Source organism: Miscanthus floridulus, chromosome 15 (assembly GCF_019320115.1).
Source record: "Miscanthus floridulus cultivar M001 chromosome 15, ASM1932011v1, whole genome shotgun sequence".
Lineage (NCBI taxonomy): Eukaryota > Viridiplantae > Streptophyta > Magnoliopsida > Poales > Poaceae > Miscanthus > Miscanthus floridulus.
The window spans coordinates 33,619,440-33,644,335 of NC_089594.1; the positions used below are offsets into that span (position 1 = coordinate 33,619,440).

Genomic DNA, 24,896 nt, shown 5'->3' on the forward strand with positions numbered 1-24,896 from the left:
GTTGGCTTACAAAAAGACGACATGTTCAACAGATAAGTGTCGCGGAAATGCATATGTTGCGTTGGATTTGCGGTCATACAAGAAGAGATCGAGTTCGGAACGATGATATACGTGATAGATTAGGGGTAGCACCAATTGAAGAAAAGTTTATCCAACACCGGTTGAGATGGTTTGGACATGTCCAACGGAGACATCCAGAGGCACCGGTGCGTAGTGGAATCCTAAGCCAGGATAGTAACGTGAAGAGAGGCAGAGGAAGACCGAAGTTGACTTGGGTAGAGGCAATAAAAGGAGACTTGAAAGGATGGAATATACCCAAAGACTTAGCCTTAGATAGGAGTGCTTGGAAGACAGCTATTCACGTGCCTGAACCTTGATTGCTTCTGCTGGGTTTCAACTCTAGCCTACCCCAACTTGTTTGGGACTTAAAGGCTTTGTTGTTGTTGTTGTATTGTTGTTGTTGTTGTATATGGTTTTAGTTTGGGGTGCTATATTAACTGCAAGGGGATAAATTAGACTATTGATAGTTCGGCTAAACTGACTTTATTAATACAAATACCTTTTTTTGCAAAAATCCAAATATTTTTGTAAGATATGCAATTAAAAATTGTAAATTTTCGCTTAAGCATAGAAAATTTTTAGAAAGTTTCTTTTAGTTTGGAAAAATATGTGAAACCAGTTATAATTTTTTTTACTAAAATCATACTCTATCTTCTAGCACCTAGCTCAAAGTTATTTGAATTTTATATGGTCTAGTTTTGGTGGTTTTTGCTAATAGGTTCTTTTGTTGTCTATTATAATTATTAGTTGGTGTTGAACCTGGACTATGTACAACGGGTAAGTGACTTCGATAACAACGCTTCATTAGGAATGTGAACTTTTTTTCTTCCAAATCTTACATTTTCTCTATCAAATCGAACTGATTCATGTATAATTCTTGTATAGTTCATGTGAAATTTCTACATTCCGAATAAGCTTAGTATGAACACAAGTGTTAACTCGCATGGTTTATCAGGAATGTAGCTTGCACGGTTTGTGGATACAGCAGGCAGGCAGTTCCTGCCAATCTTGTAGAGAACTCATCATGAGAGAGAATATTGGTGCAAAATATGTTCAGTCTGGCAACAATATTTATGTTCAGTCTAGCAACTGCTGTAGAGAAACAAGCGCTGAACATAAAAATTGTAGACGAAGTAACGCATACGACATTGGGAATAATTTACATGGACCTTCCACGACAGACAGAAGTGACAGCGAGAAAAAGGCACATTCTGTTCAATGTCCGTTTCCCTTTGATTTACCGATGTAAGAGATCTCTTCGATGCAATATATATTAACCTTCCACATCCTTTGTATTGTCATTACACTACTATTACATGTGTTTTACAACAGCACAGGCCAGCATAAGTTATGTGACGGCTTCTGGAGCCGAGTTGCAGTAAGGAGTGTGCAAACAGATGAGTCTAGTCGACATCAAGCACACGGAGGCAAAGGCAATACCTATCAGCAGGCCAACAATGCTCTTCCGCATGTCCAACCGCAGTGAGCGCCTGAAGACACGGCCAAAGCTGGGGATTAGAGCCCCACACGCTATGACCATCCAGTAGTCAAGTCCATTATAGTCAATCTTTGCAAGGATTGCACTGATGGCAGCGCTTGGTGCAGCAAACCCTGTCAAAGCAGCAGCTGCAAGGGCTCCACGCCAGCTATCCGTAGCACCATACACACAGCTGGCAGCAGCAGCACCCCGTGGAAGACCATGGAGGGAGGCTGGGAGAACCATGTAACGGCCAAGGCCATAAGCCTTGCGAGCTGCGACACCAAGTGCAAGCCCTTCCGCATATGCGTGAAGGAATACAGCACCACAAGCAAGGAGCGATTGCATTGTGAGGACACTAAGAGAGAGGCCGGAGGATGACGTGATCACATTTGCGGAAGATCTTTTGCGATTAAACACCCTAAGGATGCTTGATGTGGCAGCATGATAGACCAGGGAACCTCCAATGAGGAGGAAGAGGGTGGTAAAGAGACCCATTTTTGAGGACATTAGAAGCTGCACAGGTCTCCATGCCGCAAGACGGAAAGCAATGCCAGAAGCAACACCGGTAAGAAGAGGGTGTGGCATGCTGAAGCCAAGAGAGAATGTGACTAGTATAATTCCACCGATAAGTGGACCAAGTCCAAACACAAGTGATACTAAGAAGCCTGATGCATCTTCCAAGCTGCAGAATAAATCTCTATCATCAGCAAGAGTTCTTTTTTTAGCCCAAGTAAGACCATCAGAATGAATAGCAAACTTACTTGTTGCCATCTGTAAATCCCAGAAGCACTGTACTCAATGTTTCCATGAAAGCAACAGCAAGTGTTCCAGCAGAAGCAACTTGAGATGGAGTTGCTTCCTGCATGTTACAGAGAAAATGTCAAAACTGCTTCCTCAAACAAATGCATCCACAGTTTTCTTAACTTAGGGTACTTACCTTAAAAGCATCAGGAAGAACCTCAGCTATAACAATCCATATCATGCATCCTGCTGCGAAACCAGTACAGAAGGGAAGCACCTTCTGGAATGCATCGGCACAAAGGAATGCTGGAACAGCAACAATTGGCTGGGTTTACAAAGGAAAACAAAGTAAAGAATGTCACTACTGAAACTGAATTAGACTGCAGTTGCATATGACAAGATGAATAATGTATTTGCAACATAAGAAATAAACTGCACATGTGGTCACAAATTTAGTACATGGCAATGCTTATACAAAATTAGCAGGAACCAGGAACGATAGGAAATTGCTTAGAATCTGGCCCTGAAGACTGAAGAAAACACCCATTGCACCTTGCAAATCATATTACTGTTAGTGCCACTAAATTGACTACCATTATGATTCAGTTGGGAATTTGAATAGCTAGAGAAGTTAATAAGGACCTCACAGGACAAAGCTCATCAATATACAGCAACGTTATAGCCTTAATCTTACACCACTTTACAAGTTAAACTGTCTATCTACACTCTACAGTCTACACCGAATCACTCTCTTGCACAAACAAGCACATGAGCATGAATAAACAGAGTTACAGACACCAGGAGAAAGAAGAGAACATAGTTACTTCAAAAGTGCACAAAACAAAGATTGGTTTTTGTCACTTCATAGTTGCAAGTAGATCAAGGTAACTCAAAAGATGGCATGCTTTTCATTATTGGTTCAAGAATAAAGACAATACATCGTTCAGATTATTTCATATTTCAACTCAGGAAATGAAGTTAAGAACTGCACCTGTGGTAAAGATGTAATGATACTCCATATCATTGCCTTTTGGGCGGACACCCCCCTAGATGCGAGAACCATGCTTACTGCTAAGCCTTCTGGTATGTTGTGCACTGCTATAGCTATAGTAACTAGAAGACCCTGAGAGAACCCTTTTGAGCCAGCAAAGGAAACACCCACACCAGAGCCTTCTCCAAAAGAATGAAGAGTCATTATTCCAACAACAAGAATAACTTTACTTGCATCTGCACCTTTTATGTCCAGCATACTTACTTCTCCATATTGCTCAAGAAACTGTGGACAGGGAAATAATATAAGTTATGTTATGAAAGATAAATAAATATAACAAAATAATGGAGAAGAGGTTATCCCAATTAATCTGAAAACATAAGTACCAACGAAATTTGATATGATGATGAATACACTAAATGCAAGTGTAAAGTGGAATATATACTTTAAGTTTTTATTTAGGTAGCCTGCACAATATTCTTGTAAAGTTGTAAGCATACATATGTGGGCAAGTGTGTGCACACTTACATTATGTGGGCAGTGTACTCAAATATGCCCATTTAAGTTTTGCGGTTGCTAAAACTGCGACTGTCAACTCTGATAGCTACAGAATCTTTGGGTGAAAGACCATATAAGTGGTTTTATATGATTGCTAGCACCAATATGCTGACAAATATTTTGACATTAGAGATCTTTTGAATGTCAATGATATGTTTTGTTTAGCAACTGCTTAACATATCTAGAAATATAGGCATAGGCCTTTGACAAGATCCAAGATAGCTAGTGTGTAGCAGCCTTGATTCTGTTTATCATTGAGAAGTGGATCAAATGATTATGCCATTGGTCCCCATATAAAATGACTACTATTGAACAAACTTGTATGACATTCACGAATGGTCCCTTCAGGTATAAAGCCACTGAAATGTGGTTTCATATTTGCAAGATGATGAAATGAAACTCCTTGATATGATTGGTTAGTTATAGCATCACAGAAAAATAAAGATAAAGAATCATTACGCACCTTCTTACAAAGCCAGATAAAAATACCTCCGCCCAGAATTCCGAACACAACCCAGCTCCCACTGCCATACACCTGCCCTTCCTGCACGAGGTCAAAGCTGGCCGCCAGCATCACCCCGGCCGCCATCCCATTGCAAAGGCCCGCCCACTGCGCTTCGAGCTCCATGAAAAAGAAGGGCACGGCTCCCAGCCCCGTCGCCGCAGCCATGGCGAGCGTGGACCACGCGACGGTCGACACCGGCACCCTCCCCGCCTTGGCCCCATCCTCCACCACCTTCCTATGGGGCGCCTCCTGTACCAGCCGCACGCTGCCAGGCTCAGTCTCGGCGACCGCCGCCGCGTCCCGGACCAGGACGACGATGAGCAGGCACGCTAGGATTGCCCCAGCTCTTCTGTCCATGATTATTCACCTGATTGTTCCCCACACACACCCTGACTTTACCTGCCAGGGCAGCGTGGGCGAGAGGTCTGCAGGTCAGAGCAGCCGTGCTGTCGTCGTCAGCGGAGCAACTGAATGGTCATGGCTTTCGCGTGGTGCTGGGAAGACGCTATGCTCCAATCCAATCCCTGGCACAGAAAGAAAGTGCATTCAGCAAGCTTGGCTGTCTGTCCCTCCCTCTGCAGTTGAGGAACTGACTGAGCACAGGGACGCAACGCAAACGAAAAGACAACTCCCCCCCCCCCCCACCACACACACACCAGAGAAAGCATGAGATCCGAGCGATTTTGGTGGGAATAGGCTGGCATTACTGCGACAACACGCAGCGGACGACAGGAATCGCAACGAGGTGAAGCGACCGGGATCGAAAAACAACACGGATCTGAGTACCCCGAGTGCTCGTAGTCGTAGTAGCAGCAATAGAACCAAAGAGAAGGAGAAGTCCCACCAGGGCGGCCTTACCAGCTAGGAAAGGGGGCGGCGCGGAATCGAGCCCCCGATGGATCTGCGCCTCCGCGCGGCGCTAGCAGAAGGGATGGCGAGGGAGAAGAAGCGGGCGGGGGGAGAGGCTCAGAGGCTGGGTGTGTGATGTGGCGGCCCGCCCCGGTGCCTGCCGGCGAGGCGGATTTAGGGGGCGGGCGGCGCACGCGGATTCGGGGTCGCGGAAACCGGCGACCGACCCCGGGGGCGGGGGCGGGGGCGCGGGGCGGTCACGGGCACGGCTTCACGGGACGGCAGGCACGGCACGGGCCCCGGCTCACTTCATCAGAAGGACCAGATGCGCCGATTCGATTTGGGAGCGGCGGAGCGGACTGGTCGGTGGAGACCGCGATGATGCGGCAACGGGTGGGCGACGCGTCGCCTGTCGGCTTCGCCCGTGCCGTGCGCGGTGCGCTAGATGGCGGGGAATCTGCCGAATGCTTCGTCCGTCTCCAAGGGCTTTTTTTTTTTCTTCCTGGGCAAAGGGCGGCTTATGGCCATAGGATGTCAACCTGGGAAAAAAAACGAAAACCGAGAACCGAACCGAAATAACCGGAACCGAAACTGAAGTAACCGAAACCGAAAATTTCGGTTCCATGTTCGGTTCTAGGTTTTCAGGAACCGAAATTAGTACGGTTAATTCGGTTCCAACACTCGGTTAACCGAAATGACTTAAATAACTGAAATTAGCCTAGGCTGAGCTCTGCGGCTCTGCCTGACTGCCTCTGCGCTCGTTGATGGCCCATCGAATACAGCCCAGCCTAAGGTAAACCCTAAGTCCTCACCGGTCACTCTCCTGTCCTCAGTCCTCAGCTCCTCACCTCACCGCCCCCGACCCCGTCCCCGCCGCGCCGATCCGCCCCCCGCGGCGCGCTGCCCCTCCCCTCCGGTCTCCGACCCCGCCCCCGCCACGTCGATCCGCCCTCCCCTCCGGTCTCCGGCCCTCCCCAGTCCCCTCCGGCATCCGGTCCTCCCCTCCCCTCCGCGACCCCGACAGGCGACAGGCCGACACGGCCAGCTCCCTCCCCGACACAACAGGCGGCTAGGCGCAGGCGGCCAGCAGTCCAGCACCGGCGCAGGAGGCAGGACGCACCCTGCACCCACCCGGCCACCGGCCCTAAGCCGTCGTCGCCCGCCGCACTGACGCCGCCACTTCTTGTGATCTACTCCACAACGGCTACATCAATTGCATCCTGCAATGTAAGTGTTAAAGATCTGACTGTATTTGTGACTGATTTGTTGTGGGGATTTGTAGTTGATAACTTGACTGCATTTCTTCAGATGTCTGACGAGGACATGGACCAAGACTTGAGGGATTGGGAAGAGACCTATGGCAGGAGTGATGGGAATTTCAAGGATGATAGTGATGCAGAGAAGGATGGTGCTGGTGCTGCTACCGGGGCTGATGGTGATGCAGAGAAGGAGAAGGAGGTCATTGATGTAGAAGCTGAGGAGGAAAAGAAGAGAAAGCCGATGGCATCCAGATCTAGCATGTGGGATCACTTCACCAAAATCTATGGTAAAGGTCAGTTGGTCAAGGGAAAATGCAACTATTGCAGCAATGAAATTGCAGCACATCCAGTGCTCAATGGTACATTTGCTATGCGTAAGCATTTTAACACTTGCAAGCATAATCCTCATAGAGTTAGTGATGATGCAAAACAAGGTGTTTTGTCAGTAAGTCAAGGCACTAGTGTAGGTACTTGGAAGTTTGATCCTGAATTGCTTAGGTTTGCTTTTGCTGAAATGATCATAGAAGATGAGGAGCCATTTGGATATGGTGAGAAGCCTGGTTTTAGAAAGTTCATGTCTCTTGCTTGCCCTAGGTTCATTATCCCTTCTAGAAGGACATGTACTAGGGACACTGTGCAGTTGTACTTTGAGCAGAAAGCAAAACTTAAAATTTTCTTTCAAGAACAATGCAATAGAGTTTGCCTCACAACCGATGGTTGGACATCCTAGCAACAAGATAATTACATGATTGTGACAGCCCACTTTATAGACAAAGATTGGTGCCTGCATAAAAAGATAATTAGTTTTTTCAAGGTAAAAGGTAAAAAGGGGGATGATATTGGAAAACACCTGCATAAAGTATTGCTTGATTGGGGGTTGGACAAAGTAATGACAGTAACAGTAGATAATGCTAGTGCAAATGATAGTGGTGTTAGTTATTTGAGAAGACAAATGAATAGTGTGAAAACTAGCATAGCAGGGGGCAAATACCTTCACATGAGATGTGCTGCACATATACTTAATTTGATTGTCCAAGATGGTTTGAAAGAAGTAGACCAGTCTATCAAGCGTGTACGGGCTGCGATTAGATTTGTTAGGAATGGTTCATCAAGATTGGCCAAATTTAAAGAGATTGCATAATGGGAGAAAGTGGACAGCAAGGCATTCTTGAACCTTGATGTGTGCACTAGGTGGAACTCGACATATGATATGCTAAAAGCAGCTTGCACATATGAAAAGGTGTTTGCAAGGTATCCAGATGAAGATCCATACTATACAATTGAATTGATAGTGACATTAAGCCATGTGTTCCCGATCCAGGAGTTCCTGATGAGCATGATTGGGATAATGCAAGAAAACTAGCTGAGTTTTTAGGGCATTTTACTGAAGTAACAAAACGTGTTTCAACATCATTAAGTGTGACTGCTCACACTTACTTTCATGAGATTGGAGAGGTCAATGATTTGGTGAATGAATGGATGAGTAGTTCAGATTCTGTCTAGCAAGAAATGGGGAGAAGAATGAAAGACAAGTATGACAAGTATTGGGGGAAGTGGCATGAACATTTAGAAATGCAAAATGACAAGGCAAAGGGAAAGGAGAAGGAGAAGGAAAATATTAACTTGCTGATTTTTGTTGCTGCTGTACTTGATCCTAGATACAAGCTTTCACAGTATACAGAAATGGTAATCGAAGAGATGTATGGTGACGGTGTTGGACAGAAAGTTTGGGCTGCAATTACCAAATGCTTGCAAAACCTTTTTGAAGAATACAGGAACAATAGCTCTCCAAGTAATGTGCAGCCCCAACCAAGTGAATCACCCCTATCTAAGCAAGGTGGAGAGGGTGCTAGAAAGTTGAAGACTAAGCTGACAAAGAAGATTAAGCTGAACAATGGAACAAGCAGTTGCAGCAGGGTGAAGGGTCGAGATGGCGACTAGAGGGGGGTGAATAGTCTTTTTTAAAACTTAATCACGTTGGCTAACCGAAACAAATGCGGAATTAAAACTATCGGTCTAGCCAAGATTACACCCCTCTATCTATGTTCACTAACACCTTGCAAAGATACTAATCAAGCAACAAAGGTGCCGGACTAGCTAGAGCTCTCCTAACCAATTCTAAAAGCAAGGTCACACAAGCCTATGCCACTAGTACTTTAAGCTACAAGGAAGCTCCTACATATGCTAGTAAGCAAAAGCATAAAGCCAACTAATCTCACTAGCAATGCTCAATAACAAGGCAACCAATGCCAAATTAGAGAGCGCAATTACTTAGCTACACAAACTAATTAATGTGACTAACAAGGTTACACAAACCAAATTAGCCACGCGAGAGAGCTACTTCTATGCTACACAAGCATGAAGGTAACTAGCAAGCTACACAAGCTAACTAATTACAAAAGTAACAACACAAGCTTAATGTATATGAAAGTAAACGCAAGCTTGTGTAATGGGGATGCAAACTGACGGAAAGAACAAGGTTGACACGATGATTTTTCTCCCAAGGTTCATGTGTTTGCCAACACGCTAGTCCCCGTTGTGTCGACCGCTCACTTGGTGGTTCGGCGGCTAATTAGCATCACCCGCTAAGCCCGCACGTCGGGCGCCGCAAGAACCTACCCCTTGAGTGAGGGTAGCTCAATGACACGCTTTACTAGAGTTGCTCTTCGCGGCTCCCGCGGGGCGAGCACAATGTCCCTCACAAGCACTTCTCCGGAGCGCCGCACAAGCTTCTTGCGAGCTTCGACGGAGATCACCACCAAGCTGTCTAGGAGGTGGCAACCTCCAAGAGTAACAAGCACCACCGGCTTACAACTCGATCACCTAGTGCCACTCGATGCAACCTCACGATGCAATCGCACTAGAATCGCTCACTCACACAATCGGATGATCACTATCAAATATGTGTGAGATGGAGGACTCCTAAGCACTCTCAAGCATGGACACAAAGTCCCAAAGGTGCTCAGCACCAGCCATGGCCGAAGGCCACTTCTATTTATAGCCTCAAGGGCTAAACTAGCCGTTACCCCTTCACTGGGCAAAAGTCGGGCCGACCGGACGCTCCGGTCGTGTTGATCGGACGCTGGACCTCAGCGTCTGGTCACCCGCAGACGGCCACGTGTCCCGATTCCAATGGTCACTTAGTTGACCGGACGCTCCGGCTAAACTGACCTCAGCGTCCGGTCGTTTCCAGTAAGCTCCCCGAGGCGTATTTCTTCGACCAGACGCGTCCGGTCCACCTTGACCGGACACAGACCAGCATCCGGTGCAATACCCTCGGTACTGTGCAGACCCGTCAGTTTGACCGGACGCACGCTGCCAGGGTCCGGTGCTTTCAGACCCAGCGTCCGGTCAGTTGACCGACGCCAGCGTCTTCGCGATCAACTCGTTTTCACTTCTAACTTCTTCACCCTTGCTCCAATGTGCCAACCACAAGAATTTGCATCCGGCGCAATAGAAAATAGGCATCCCATTTTCCCGAAAGCGCCGAATCCCACCGAGACCCAAACCCATCTCAACCCTGCAAACACCACCTCCTTTGTAGATGTGCCAACACCACAAAGTGTACACCACCATGTGTATGTGTGTTAGCTTTTCACAATCATTTTCCAAAGGATGTTAGCCACTCAACTTGCCACGCCACTCGATCCTAGCGACGATGCAAAGTTAGATCACTCGAGTGGCACTAGATGATCGATATGCAAATAAGTTTGCTCCTCTTGATAGTACGACCATCTATCCTAAACCCGGTCATATACTTCTCTACACACCTATGACCGATGAAATGAAATGCCCTAGGTTATACCTTTGCCTTGCACATTCCATTCCATCTCCTCCAATGTTGATGCAACACATGCACCAACATGATCAACAATGATATGATCCACTTTATATTATCACGTGATCATATTGGTTCATCGATCTTGACTTTACTTGCTCTTCACCGTTGCCATCGTCCATCGATGCCAAGTCTTGCTCAAGCTTCACCGCCAAGCCTTTGACTTGCCCTTCATGCTTGCAACCGGTCCATCAAGCTAAGTCTTGTCTTGATCTTCTCCACCTTGATCACATGACTCAATGTCATGTCTCATGTGCATTTAGCTCCTTCATCATCACATGTGTGAGCTTTGCAACATCTCAAAGCCATTTTCACCTTTATGGCATATATTGCTCACACACATGTACCTATGGACTAATCACCTATGTATCTCACATAAACATAATTAGTCCACCTAAGTTGTCACTCAATTACTAAAATCAAACAAGGACCTTTCACAGGGGCAGCAGGACTGAACTAGATAAATACTTGGCTGAAGAGTGTGAAGAAGATACCAAAATGTTTGATATTCTTGCTTGGTGGAAGGGGCAGTCCACTAGATTTTCCATATTGTGTACATTGGCCCGTGATGTGCTCGCCATTCCAATATCCACAGTTGCTAGTGAATCGGCCTTTAGCACTGGTGGACGTATTCTAGATGATTTTAGGAGTTCACTCACTCTATTTATGGTTGAAGCTCTTGTTTGCACTCAAGATTGGCTTAGAAGAGCAACTCCCATCAACTTAGTAGAGAATACAGAAGAATTGACCAAAGTAGAAGAAGGTGACCATTTATTATACCATTTCTTTACTGTTTTCAACAATGAAAAAAATATTTAATGTTTTCTTTGTTTGCTGTTTTCTATTTTCAGAATTTATTAAAGAATTCAAGGACAAAGCCATTGTTGATGCCCATGCTGCCAAGTCACAAATCCAAGGCAGCAAAAAGAAGATGGTTACATCCACCAACATCAGGTCATCACAGCCAAGCAAGTCCTCCAATCCAAGCAAATCCTCAAAGGAAAGCCAGAACAAGAAATAGGTAAAAGATAAATGACCATGTTTCAATCTGCATGTTTCAATTGTGATTTGTGTTTCAATTGTTCATGTGTATAAGCAAGTCCAGTAGTTTCTAGCTAGTTACAAAGTAGTTATAATGTTTTCTATCTATCCATTTTCCAGACTGAGAAGGCTTTCCTCAAGCAGCCTAAGGTTTTCCTCATGTGAGACTGTGAGAGCTTCTTGCCTCTTCCATGCTTTCTATACAGTATATGGCGCGCACTGAACTGAACGAGCTGCAGTCGCCAGTCATCTGCTGTTGTTGAATACGGTGTACTCTGAATCTCAGTCTCTATAATCCTCCTAAAGTATACATGTATATCTCCGGTACAACACTTTCTACCACTCCAATTATTTCTCACCTAAAGAAAAAAAGCCAACAAACTAATGGAATGTAGCCAGGCAGGCAGGCAGCCACCTCAAGTCAAGTGCAGTAGTGCACGAGTCCTATCCAATCTCTGTGAGCAATATACATTTCGTGACCGTAGATTTCTTCTTAATTTTATAGCTCAAAGAAATCTGGCAAGGGTAAGAAGCCTGGCAAGGGAGGCAACCGATTCTGGAAGAGCATTGCTGCATTGGCCTTGGCTTCAAGACTCCTAGGGAAGCAATTGAAGCAGGCAAAATGGTGGACTTCTTGTTTCACTTGTGCTATTGGACTATTTTTTTCATTGTTCTGTATGCTTGAATATGTGTGTGTGTGTGTGTGACTGTGTGGTGCTGGACGCCTGGAGGCTGGAGCTGTGGTCTGTGACTGAGCATTGCTATGCAGCCTATGCTGTTGCCTGTTGGACCTCTTGGCTCTTGTTTTCTTACTGCAGTCTGCAAGCTTAAATTTGCTTGAATATGCTTGAATATTTGAGAGAACAATAACATATATGCTTGAATTTGCTGCTGCTGAAATTTGCAAATGAATGGGGTGTTTCCTGGTTTCTGAAAATTCGGTTCCATCGGTTAGAACCGAAACCGAACCGAATTACCCGAAACCGAAATTCCTCGGTTCCGTATCTTCAAAGTAACCGATCGGTTCTTCTTCTCAGGTAACCGAATTATCTGAAGAACCGAAGAACCAAACCGATTGGTTTCGGTTAACCGAACGCCCAGGCTGAATAGGATGGATCGGGACATGTTCATCGGACGGTTAGATTGTGACATGCTCATCGGCTGAAACTACTCTTATATAGGGCCTATTTAGGACAGATCCACCTCTAAAACACTGAATCTAGACCTAGGATTCACCAGGGAGCAGCTCCACCAGTGGATCTGACATCTACCATGGAATCGTTTGGGTAATAAAGTAAATCCAGATTCACACAAGGCCATTTTGAATGGAATGGATAGATTTGCCCTTAGGATAGGCCCCACATGTCACCGTCCTTCGCACTCTTCTTCCTCCTTCGACGTAGGTATGCGGCTCCAGCACATCTCACGAGGCCGTGCCTCACGAGGCTCGGTGGAGCTCACGCCTCCCGATGGAGGTCGCACGGTCTGCGGATCTCGCGCGGGGCCTGGCAGAGCGGTCGTCGGACAAGGGTGGGGCGCGCCAGAGCGAGCTGCCGACGAGGATGGGGCGAGCGCACAACCGACGTGGGGCAAGGCCGGCGTGGATCCGACCGGAGCTGGGCAAGAGCTCGCTCGCGCGGAGCAGGAGCCAACCGGAGCCGGGTTGGAGCATCAGGCCCTCGTGCGGAGCAAGTGCCGGAGGGGCGCGCGATGGGCGGGTGGGGTGCGCAGGGGCGGGGCGGTGGTCATGGAAGCTCGCCGCCCGCGGTGGCCAGGGAGGGCTGGGCTGGCGCACCGGTTGCGGTGGACCGTGCGGTCCTTACAAGTCGCGATGGAGAAGAGAGAGGAGACGGGGAAATAAAAAAAACAAAGGGCTACGTTTGTGTAATTAGTTACAGCGGTGGGTAATTTTTCCTAACTCCACAATTCGAGTTTGGTGGAGCACCACTTGAGTAGATCCACCATTTTGGTGAATCTGGCCCTCAGATCCATTGTTTTGGTGGAGCTGGAGTGTTTGGTAATATTTTTTATGGAGCGGAGCTAGACTTGCTAGATCTAAAATTGGGGGAGTTGTCCCAAACAAGCCCTTATTTTCTACGTACAAAATATTTTTTATGGAGCTGGAGTGTTTGGTAATATTTTTTATGGAGCGGAGCTAGACTTGCTAGATCTAAAATTGGGGGAGTTGTCCCAAACAAGCCCTTATTTTCTACGTACAAAACATGCCAAGCCGAGGTTTGGACATCGTTTGGCCATACAAACGAATATGCTCATTGGGTGAAACTACTCTTATTTGTTATCATGCATAAGCTCATGCGTAAAGTTATTCTTTTCTTCGTCCCAGCACATATCACCGTGAGACATTTGCACAAACACCTTGCGTACATGGTAGACAGGAATGGGACTTCAACTGGTGAGTGCTCGCTGCCACAAACGCGTCGAGGTGTCTAGGCCGCCGCGTTCCCATACCTCCGCCTCACCTCCAAGTTCACACCAGCCCCGCCTAGCCCCACCTCGCTCGACTCCGCTTGCGCTGGTGGCCATGCCTGCGGTCGAGCTACGCATAACCAAGATTGGCGACAACACTTGCGCTGTGGGGCGTCAGCGAGCGCAGCGCCGGCCCAGCACAGAAGGCCATCGTCTCAGACTTCGTCGTCTCCTCGACAACACACAGCGGCGGCATTGAACGCGCCGGTGGTCCTGTCCGGCCATGTCTCCAACGAGGGCTGCTCGCTGGGAAAGAGCCTAAAGCTATTTCTGCTTCTTGCGCCGGCGGCAGTGGCACGTCCCATGAAGGGTGGCGTCGCGCCGGTGCTCACGGCGTGGGCGGGTGCGGCGACGGGGTAGTCTCACACGCGAGAAAAACAAAAGGTGGGAGGTGCGAGCGTAGATGACCGAATCCTCCATCTTGGGCTCGAATGAGCCGGACTCTAAAAAACGAAACTCGATTTCGTTTCTTGGGAGCTAGGCCGCGGGGTGCTTTAAGCAGGCCCCACCTCTCCATATCTCGTGCACCGTGTTGGCTAGGTCCAAGAAGTTGACCAGGCAATCAAACAACGTGTGGGTTGTTGTAGCCCACTAGCCTGATGGGACACTGAGCCCGACATGGATCTCAACGTCTCGCATTTCGAAAAGTTATTTAATTTCAAAGTCGATAGTTGGATCCTCAAAGTCAAAGAAAAAGAAAAACCCACATATTTGCTCTAAGAGCTTGGTACCGTAGTTGGATCCTCAAAGTCGAAGAAAAAGAAAACCCACAATATTTGCCGTGAAAAAAATCTACTACACTAAACAGTAATGGTTTGATTTAATTTCGTATTTAGCCCACTCACAGATTCGGCCCAAGTCCCACCCCGCCTTATCCTTTGGACATTTGCCACTCCTTGCCTTTGTATCGGCGTCCACCTCTACCGCCTCCTTGCCAGCGTTCGAGATGCTCGCGTGAGGGAGGGAGACGGCGGCCGGCATGGATCGACCCGCTAGAGGAGGATGGAATCGGCGAGGTGGCCGTGGGTTCGGGAGTCCGGGGCCGAGCGGAGCGGCTGCTGGTTGGACCTCGTCCACTGGGACTACGAGGTCAACCCCCACACCGGCGAGCTCCGCGGAGGGCGACGCGGCGTCCTGCTCCGCCACGCTGGACAACGACGACCTCCTCGGCCAGATCCTGCTCCGCCTCCCGCCACTCCCGTCCTCGCTCCCGCGCGCCGCCGCGGTCTGCAAGCGCTGGCGCCGCCTCGTCGCCGACCCCGGGTTCCTCCGCCGCTTCCGCGCCCACCACGGGAAGGCGCCCCTCCTCGGCTTCTTCTTCTACAACAGAGGCAAGATTGGCTTCACTCCCGTGCTGGATCCGCCGGATCCCATCCCTGCCGCGGATCGCCTCACCCTGCGGCTTCCCAGGGGCAGCAATATCCACGGCTGCCGCCACGGCCGTGTCCTTATCGCCTACGGCAATAGTTTCCTGGTGTGGGACCCGGTTTCTGGCGACCAGTGCCACTTGCCCTACCCCTCGGCTTCCGGTGGCACCAAGTATGCCATCGACGCGACAATCAGTTGTGCCGCCTCTGCCACCGACCAAGGTCATGTCCACGGTTCTTGCCACTCCAGCCCCTACCGGGTGGTCTTCCTAGGCAGCCATGGTGAACAAATTATCAACTACGTTTACTCATCGGAGACTGGCACATGGGGCGATGCCATCTCAATGACGTGTATGAACCCGTTTGACCCAGATGATTTCCTATCTTGCTATAATACCCTAGTCGGGAATTCTATTTACTGGCTCCTAAATGAAAGAACTATTTCCATACTTGAGTTTGATTTGGACCAGCAGAGCCATGTTTAGATTGCAAAAAATTTCAACCCGATGAATAGTAGCACTTTCGTCTTATTTGGTAAATATTGTCCAATCGTGGACCAACTAAGCTCAAAAGATTCATCTCGTGATTTCGAACTAAACTGTGTAATTAGTTATTTTTTTACCTACATTTAATGCTCCATGCAAGCGGCTAAAAATTGATGTGATGGAGAGAGAGTGAAAAAACTTAGAATTTGGAGGTGATCTAAACAAGGCCTAGCTACAATAGAGGTACCGCCAGAAGTGATTGACATTAACCCTGTTGTCCGTGAAGAGTCCGAATTTTTTATTATGCCAGCAGAAGGTTGTGGGCTTGGCGGCTTACTCATGATAGCAGGTTTCAGTGCTCGAATATGGAAGAGGAAGTATAGTTGTGATGGAAATGCTGGATGGGTGCTCATAAATACTATCAAACTAGATAATCATCTTCGACTGAAGTCGTGGGCGTATACATTCCCCCCTGTTATACTAGGGTTTGCTGAAGACCATAATGTGGTGTTTCTGTTGACTGCTGGCCGTGTTATTTTTATGGTCCATCTCAACTCATGGCAGTTTAAGAAACTTCCAGACAAAAAGATGTATCTCTTGTGCTACCCATTCACAAGTTTCTGCGCAGCAGGTAAATAGAATGCTTGTCCATCACATCAATAGTAAAAGTAAATTTGTTTTCCATGATTTGTTGATTATTAGACTAACAATTTTGATCATTAGACTAACAATTTGAACTTGTGTCCTATCAGCTGTTTCTTTAGCTACTTAGTGAATTTGTTAACCTATTGTGATGTTTCTGTTGTTTAATTGAGAGGTATCAAAATCCAAACCGTTTTGATCAGTTTATGCTATGTACATCCATGAACGAAATCTATGGATACAGATAATTTATATTTTTTCCTTTAGGAATAGTAGAACTAAGTCCCAGTCTTAGATCGAATGCCAGCATGAATTACACTACTTTAGTTGTCCAACGGAGTATTCTGTAGTTCAATTTTTGTCAGTGTTCAATGCATAACAGGTGGAAATTGATGACTAGTCAATAGAAACTAACCTTGAACCAACCAATTAATCAAATGAGCAAATCAATTGACACATTAGAAACCCCAGTGCTATGCTAACTATTTCGTAGACTACTTTAATGATTTTGCTACCTCTTCTGTAACTATGAGATCACCCCACTGCCACCTCCTTATGCATCCCAGCAGTGGTTCCTCGGATGACTGCTGAAGTGCTGATGAAGGATTGTAGGACCTTCCCCCCTTTCACTGTTTGTTACATATAATTTTGTGCTTGCTTGTAAATGAGAGTGCTGCCATGCACAAGAAATTGCAGGATGAATTGCTTTCCTTTCCTATGCTGTGGATACTCTTTTTGACTATGACCTGTTGTGCAAAGTAAAGAAATGACCCTTATTTTGAAACAAAGGAAGTACCAATTTATAGATGAGGAAATAACCATGATTATGAGCGCTGAGGTTGAAAGATCCCAACCCTCACGTGGATGATCTCTTGGGTGGTGCTTTCAACTTGTGGGTTCGATCAGTTTCAACTTCCAACATGTTTAAGAAATGCGTTGCTGATAGATTATTCAATTCCTGAAAATTGTTATGTAAATTCGAAATTAGATATCTCTACTTTCTAGTTCATAAAACACAAAAGTCTATTATGGATGATTTGGTAAGCTAAACATTTCATCATTTTCCTTCTATTGGGCTAGGGCCATTATCTCCCGTGACCTCGGTGCCACAAGTCATGAGTGCTATGGATTCATGGTCTCCCCTTGAAGCCATCAATGGTGAGCCAAATTCACTGGTTGAGGTTGGCGTGGCAGATCGGTGGGATCCTATGGTACTCGAAGCTTCTATCAATGCCACCTCTGTTCAGAACCAAAGGTCATGATTGTGAGGCCACTTTTGGTAGGATTTGATTCCTGTCTCTATTTATGTCTGGTCGCAGTAGCGTGTTTTTCTTATAGGTGCTGTGTAGGTCACATAAGGGCCCTGTTTGATTTCATTTAGTCACTGTTTTTGGTCGTGTGGGATGTTTTCAGTAACTGCTTTGGTCATGTGAGGTCTGTAAGGTTGCATAGGGTCATTGTCTTGGTTATGTAAGGTTACATAAGGTTGTTCTGTTGGTCATGTATGTCTATTTTTGCCTTCGATATCTCTTATTAATGCAATGACACGCAAATATTCTGCATGTTCTAGAAACTAAGTGTATATAGAAAATTTATGCGATAAATTTTGGAATTTTTATCAAGGACAGTGGTTTGACTGACAGTATTCTTTGTTCTGCAGGTGCCTAGAATTTTCTTCTGGTTGCCAAGATGCAGGAATGCCTTGTCGCATTGTTGGTTAGGCTCTTCATCTTGTATGCAGTTTGCCTGTGCATTATCCATATGGATATCAATTGTGCTTTGTGTTTAGTTAATGTGGCTTAACAAGATCAACAACCTAGTCTAACAGGTGGTTCCGCCCTTCTTTGGCAATGGTGATGGCTGGAAACTTGGAATGACATTTGACATTAGACTTAGTAGCTGTTCTGATGCTTGAAGGCTCAGATAATCTCTTGTATGTTGAATGCATTAATACACATTATCTGAAGGTACTTTCTATTGAGAGAGCATCTGTTGAGGATAAACTGAGTTAAGAACTGTTGGATTGATGTTGTATAAGACTTGCAAAGGTTCATGGAAGTGTTTTTATTTGTTGGAAAGAAACCTCTTTGTTGGATTGATGTTGTATAAGACTTGCAAAGGTTCATGGAAGTGTTTTTTATTTGTAGGAAGGAAACTCATGATTGTCAATGGCGTGACCCATCAGTTTTTTTTTAACTGCCCATGGTGTTTGTATCAAATATATGTTGCTGTGGATGTTTGTGAACAATTCCTCACAAGGGGTGATTGCAATTTCCTGTGCAAGTAATGGTAGCCTATTTCTCATCATCTGTACATATGTTCCACTGGTTTTCCCTGTTGGTGCACTGGAGTAAAATTCTAAAAAGGTCATCAGGTTGAAGTTCAGAACTACTACATGGGAGAAGCAAGGAGTCTACTGAAGTCGAACGTTTGTTGTTCTCAGGGAGTCAGGGTGATCCTCCAACTTGAATACCTGATGCTTTTGTTACTACTTAGTTGGATACATGGATGTATAGACTATAGTTGTGGTTCACCCGATTCTATTTTTTGAGCTTTGACTGCTGCACCTACAGTTTCTGTCCATTTCCATGCTGTTTCACGTATCTGCAGTGAGTTCTGATCTTTTGGTTGTTCTAGGGCATGATGCATATGTTGACTGCTGGGCTGCTAGCTACCTGTCTCATGTTTCGTCTGTTGTGACGGCTAGAGTTGAGATGTTCACTTCACGCGATAGCAGCCGATGTTTCTCCTGCAACAGGAGCATTGTCTACCCTGGGAGAGAGATCACTCGGTGACGATTCATGTATGTAGAGGCCTCGATTGGAGCAGGATGGAAACTGGAGACATGCATACTCGACGAGAATGTTTGGAGTGCAGCGTGATCTGGTTTCCTGGCATACGTTTGTGTGAATGAAAGGAAGAGAGGGGAAGCAGATGTGGTGACCACAGATCTGTTTTGCCTCTGAAACTTAGTTCTCATTATGCAAACATTTGGTTAAAGAAAAAATTTCAATGGATTAGAATCCTTAAAAATGACAATGAAACTACTACAACTAACTTTCAAAAAGTTAATCCCCCTACTACAACCCAAATTGGTGTCGAGTTTAGTACCACTGTTCTTGTTCACAACGACTACCTCTCCCAGGCACACTGGTTTTTGAGAACTACCAGGAACTAGAGTGTACCAGCTCCTAACATTCTTCTGTCGCCAAGTTACCCGCTAAATGGCCGGTACACCTTGAGGGCGTCGATGACGTCAGCAACGGATCCTGCTGCGGCGGCGATGGACACAGCTAGGCAGCTGATGCTGAGCGTCTGGAGGCAGATCCACTTGGTGCTGCCACGAGGCACGCGGCGCTGCTTGATGTACATCTCGACGGGGAAGTAGACGGTGAGCGGCCAGAAGGAGACGGCGCCAAGAAACCCCACCACGTTACCGAAGAACGGAAGCAGCATGGCGACCACGGTGGTGACGCAGACGAACGCCGACCGCCAAGTCAGGCGGAAAAGGCTCAGGGCAAACGGACCGACGCGGAGCTCCCGGGAGATGAAGGCGCTGTGCGGCCAGGCCGCAGCGGCGCGGCGCTCGACGAAGGCGAAGATGGGCTGGCAGAACACCTGGTACGCGCCGACGAGGTGCACAACGATGGCGACGTTGGCGACGTCGAGCAGCCAGAAGGGCTCGTAGAAGCCGAATCCCGTGAGGAGGTTGTCCGGCGCGGCGTCGCCGAACGCTGCGTACCCCATGCACCCGCACAGCATGTAGAAGATGGTCGTGGTCGCCACGCTGAGACGCGTCGCCTTCTGCATCACCTTCGACTCCGACGGTGGCGGGGCCTTGATCGTGTCCTGAGCAAGAACCAGAGCAGACTTGGTTAGAAACAGGGGAATCTCTGGGTGATGGAAACAGAGGAGAGCTCTATAGAGGTCTTGATGCTTACTTGGATTTCGATGAGGATGTTGGAGAAGGAGTAGGCGAAGGCGATATCGCCGAAGGCCTGCAGGCTGTGCCAGACCTTCTGTGTGGAGGTGACGCCGGCACCAATGCTGATGCCAGTCAGGCTTCCCTTCAACCCACCATTAGCTGCAACAGTTGAAACAACCGTTTAGTAACTGAACTGAGCAACGAAATGACACCGTGAATTAATATTTCTTGACAAGCCGGATTGAAGGAATGAAGGACTTACAGACGGTCTGTGCGATGCCGAGGGAGAGTCCGATGGAAGAATAGGTGAAGGACATAATGGCAGCGACGATGGAGAGCCACGAAATCTGATCGAAGTCCGGTATCTGCGAGAAGACGATCTGCACGGCGCCAAAGACGATCATGTACGGGATGCTGGAGCTGCTACACGGTTCAGCATGTCCGTGGGTGTGGAAGCATCCAGCCCTCCTGATGGCCTTCATGCTGATGGACGACGCGATGGTGTACCCGATGGCGACGCCGACGAGGTTGGCGTACTGGATCACGCCGCAGAACGCGACTGTCGCGCCGCCGAGGTTGGAGCGCACGGCGTCCATGTAGGTGTAGTTGCGCTTCCCCGTCTCCGGGTCGCCCGTGCGGTAGCACTCGGCGAGCAGCGTGGCCGTGTAGTAGGTGACGAAGGCGAAGAGCAGCATGGCGGCCGGGCCGGCCACCCAGCCGAGCTGCGCGATGGCCCAGGCCAGGGAGAGCACCCCGGAGCCGATGACGGCGGTGATGATGTGCGCGCTGGCCGTCCAGAACGTGCCGGCGCGCTGGGGCCTGCCGTCGTCGTCCAGCCACGCGGCCTCCCCGGCGTTCCCGGCCTCCACGGTGACCTCCATCGGCGCCACGCGGTTGGTGCCTTCGTGTGCCGCCATGGATCAGCCCAACCGGTCGAGCTCCCTCTCTCAGAGCGTGAGAACTGAGGAGGCTGGCTGGCTAGCTGTGAGGCGTGTGGTGGTGGTGCTTTGCAACGGAGGGGAAGGTGGTGGCTATATATAGAGGAGAGAATGGAGAGGAGGCGTTCGGTCAGCGCTGGTGCCCGCGTCGTGGGTTTCTTTTTCCCCATCTACTAAGTTTTTGGAGAAAATCCACTGATTTCAGATCATCATTTTCTATGTTTCTCGTTGGAGTTTTCGCGTTGCCCTTTTGGGCGACGGTTTCCGGTCTCTTTGGTGCGGCCCTGGTGTGCTCGGAAAATCATGAACGCCGGGAGCAAAAACAAGAACATTGTTTCAAGGTGATTATTGTACGGTTCGCGCGGCCAACGTTTCTCAAACTTTGACCACCGTCCTCCAACCGTACATGAAGAACGCATGTATGCCGCTAATTGTTCAGAAGTCAATCAAAGGCGACAATTTCTTTGTACTTCTTTCTCTTCTTCATTTTCCGGTCGTTGTACACTGTACTACTTACATGCACTTAGCTTAATTATGCAAATAAACGCCTTCCATCGGTTGAAAGAACTAGTTGTTGATTGCAAAATATGGACAAAACAGATTGACCCTAGAATTTATAGCAGAAACAGGCAAATCAGCTAAGCTGATTGTGGGACTTAGTCAAAATGAATAATGGGCTTCACCATTGTGTTCCACTCGTCGAGGCGATCGAAAAGCATATATAGATCATCTAATTTGAAGTTTGGATGAATAAAATATAATTTTAAGGAGCTAATCTAGTAGAAGCCGGCTAAGATGGTTTTGTAAACTTTTTCTCATGGACTTCACCATAGCGTTTTTCTTGTCGACTGATTAAAAAAACATATATAGAACTTTCAATTTAGAGTTTGGATGAAATAATTATGCTCTCGGGAAGATCTCACCGATCGTTCAATTTAGAGTTCGGATGAAAGAATTATGCTCTCGGGAAGATCTCACCGGACCCGCAGCCGGCTAAACCGGTTTTGGCAGCCAACTCGAAATTGAGTTGGATTTTGATGCGTTTTGCAAGGAATCTTGACCCTTTATGGGATAAGACTAACTCCTCCTTATGAATATAAGGGGATCACAGTTGATTGGGCTAACCCAACTACATAACCGATATAATTAAACACAAAAGCAATCTACTCCTATACCTCTCTTTTGCCCTAATCTCTTCCAATCTTCATGTTGTTGTTCATCGTTTGATTCGACGACCAAGACGGCGCCCTAGCTAGGCTTGCTAGCTGACCTACAATAACCCGCTGATGTTCTTGCCCGGACGAGGTCCCTCTAGAGCAAGAGCTTCCACTACTCCTTTTTCTAGTATGTCAGGAAAGTAGTCGTTTTTCATTACATAAGCACGATAGTTACCCTTTGCTAGTTTGCATGTAAATCTAGCCGCTTTTCACCATAGAAGCGTGATAATTACTACCTAGAGCGTTTGTGGGCAAAACTCGGAAATACCGGCTAGTCCGGTTTTGGCAGAATTGCACTGTCTTAATCCATTTGCGATCCAAGCAATCTAGCTCCTTACGGTGTTTGATCGATCTTTATACCAAAACTTGTACTAATTATTCCCATTAGTAATAATACCCTATGCTAATTACTAGTAGTATATATGTAGTGATAACTGGAAAAATCTGTGTAGGAATAGGAATCGATGCTGGCCGGCCACTTCAACAGTCAACCGTTAATTTCTGGATCAGCTATCTGATTTCTTGGCCTCTGGTCTTATCTTATGGTGTACCTGACAAGTGACGAGTGTGAGAGACGACGATGCATGTTCGTAACCGGCCTCGATCTGTCCTTACGCATATCGCGGGCCCATGTACATGACCTTGCCAACTTTTTTGTGACTACGATAGTCTTTGTACTTGTACCCATACAATTGACCAATATCTCGTGGAGGTCCATATTAGAGGGGATACCCATACGGAGCATAGACATATCTCGTGGAGGTCCATATATATAGTAGAAAATCAAATTCACTATTTTTTGGGGGGCTGCGGGGTACGGTGGGGAGAGGGTGTCTGTGCATTTGCACCTTACCTTCACCCCTGTCGTCACCAATATATGGAGATTTAATGGTAGGGTTCTCTGATAACTAATAACAGACTATAGTAGTAGACTAAACTAATTAAATTGTACAAACCGGCTAAGCTGATTTTGGGATTTTATCAAAATGCATAATGGACTTCATCATTATGCTTTTCTTGTCGAGACGATCGAAGAACATTTATGGATTGTCTAATTGGAGTCCAGATGAATAAAATATGATTTTGGGGAGCTAATCTAGTAGATACTAGCTAAGCCGGTTTTGTAAACTTTCTCAAATTAAAGAATGAACTTCACTATTGTGTTTCTTTCATTGAGATGATCGAACAACATATATAGAATGTCCAATTTGGAATTTGGATGAAAGCATTACACTCTCGGGAAGATTTCACCCCGCAGAAACTGGCTAAGCCGGTTTTGGCAACCCAACACAGAATTTAGTTTGATTTTGATGCGTTTTCCAAGGAATCTCGACCACCCTCCTTACAAATATACTCTCTACATACCTCTTTTTTGTTTTCCCTAATCTCTTCCAATCTTCATGTTGCTGTTCATTGCTTGATCCGATGACCAAGGATGACATCTTAGTTTTGCTAGCTGACTTAGAATAACTTGTCAGTGCCCTTGCATCGATAGGGTGTCTCGGGCAAGAATTTCGATGATTCCTTTGCTAGTTTGCCTGAAAATTAGCCGTACTTCCTCATGTAAGCACGATGGTTATCCTTTGCTGGTTTGCTTGTAAATCTAGCCGATCTTCACCATGGAAGCATGATAATTATTGCTTCAGGTCTTCATAGGCGAAACCCGAGAAAACAGACTAGGCCAATTCTCGAAACTAGCTAGGCCGGTTTTTGGCAAAATTGCATCGTCTCGATCCGTTTGCGATCCAAGCAGTGTTTGGCAGATCTTTATGTCAACACTAGTATTACTTATTCCCATTAGTCATAACACCCTATGATAATTACTAGTAGTATGTATTGATAACTGGAAAGCCTACATCAAATCTGTGTAGGAATCGACTGTGGCCGGCCACTCCAGCGGTCAACAGTTTCTGGATCGGCTATCTGATTTCTTGGCCTCTGGTCTTATATGTTGTACCCGACGAGTGACGAGTGTAAGAGACGACAATGCATGTTAGTAACTGTCACCGTGTTAAGCTCCCACGTTCGGCGTCGATCTGTCCTAACGCATATCATGGGCCCACATGACTTCGCTAAAAACTCCGACGATAGTCTTTGTAGCTATACATAGGGAGTTGACCAATATATCTATCTAGGTCATATTTTTCCTCCGGTGTGTTCACATGTATACTTGTATAACAAATGATCATCTAGGGACAAAGCTAGAGTAAATTTGAGAGGTACACATGCCTTATATAGGTGCATATAAAGACATATCTCTTGAATGTGTATATATTTGTGAAATTTTAATCAAATTCAATGTTTTTTCTTTTTTTTTTGGAAATGTGTGGGAGCAGAAATAACGCTGGTTAGCAGAAGTTGTAAGTGGCAAAGGAAGGCGACCCCTGTATAAAAGAAATCCATGAATAAGACATCCTTCACTATGGTTGCAATCGATTACCAAGATTCGGTTCTTATCACAAATTAAGTGATTGAAAGCTCTAGTTTGATTTTGGTGAATTGATGAAACCCTA

At 46.6% G+C, this 24,896-nt stretch overlaps 3 protein-coding genes across 3 annotated transcripts; 1 reads left to right on the forward strand and 2 right to left on the reverse strand.

Moving 5' to 3' along the window:
* Positions 1 to 1,269: 1,269 nt before the first annotated feature.
* LOC136508470 (putative zinc transporter At3g08650) lies at positions 1,270 to 5,625 on the reverse strand. Its single transcript, XM_066503149.1, has 6 exons — positions 5,194 to 5,625; positions 4,294 to 4,859; positions 3,273 to 3,557; positions 2,478 to 2,606; positions 2,302 to 2,399; positions 1,270 to 2,222 (listed from the first exon to the last, which is right to left on the reverse strand). The coding sequence occupies exons 2-6, from the start codon at positions 4,690 to 4,692 to the stop codon at positions 1,409 to 1,411; spliced, it is 1,725 nt and encodes a 574-aa protein (XP_066359246.1). The 5' UTR covers positions 4,693 to 4,859; positions 5,194 to 5,625; the 3' UTR covers positions 1,270 to 1,408.
* Positions 5,626 to 14,639: 9,014 nt separating this feature from the next.
* On the forward strand, positions 14,640 to 18,560 carry LOC136507866 (F-box protein At5g07610-like). The gene is made up of 4 exons (XM_066502463.1): positions 14,640 to 15,650; positions 15,888 to 16,292; positions 17,384 to 17,558; positions 17,964 to 18,560. Exons 1-4 carry the CDS (start codon positions 14,789 to 14,791, stop codon positions 18,022 to 18,024), a joined length of 1,503 nt encoding a protein of 500 aa, XP_066358560.1. The 5' UTR covers positions 14,640 to 14,788; the 3' UTR covers positions 18,025 to 18,560.
* A 700-nt stretch (positions 18,561 to 19,260) lies between these two features.
* Positions 19,261 to 21,249, reverse strand: LOC136507865 (amino acid permease 3-like). The gene is made up of 3 exons (XM_066502462.1): positions 20,491 to 21,249; positions 20,245 to 20,387; positions 19,261 to 20,152 (listed from the first exon to the last, which is right to left on the reverse strand). Exons 1-3 carry the CDS (start codon positions 21,143 to 21,145, stop codon positions 19,517 to 19,519), a joined length of 1,434 nt encoding a protein of 477 aa, XP_066358559.1. The 5' UTR covers positions 21,146 to 21,249; the 3' UTR covers positions 19,261 to 19,516.
* Positions 21,250 to 24,896: the final 3,647 nt, after the last annotated feature.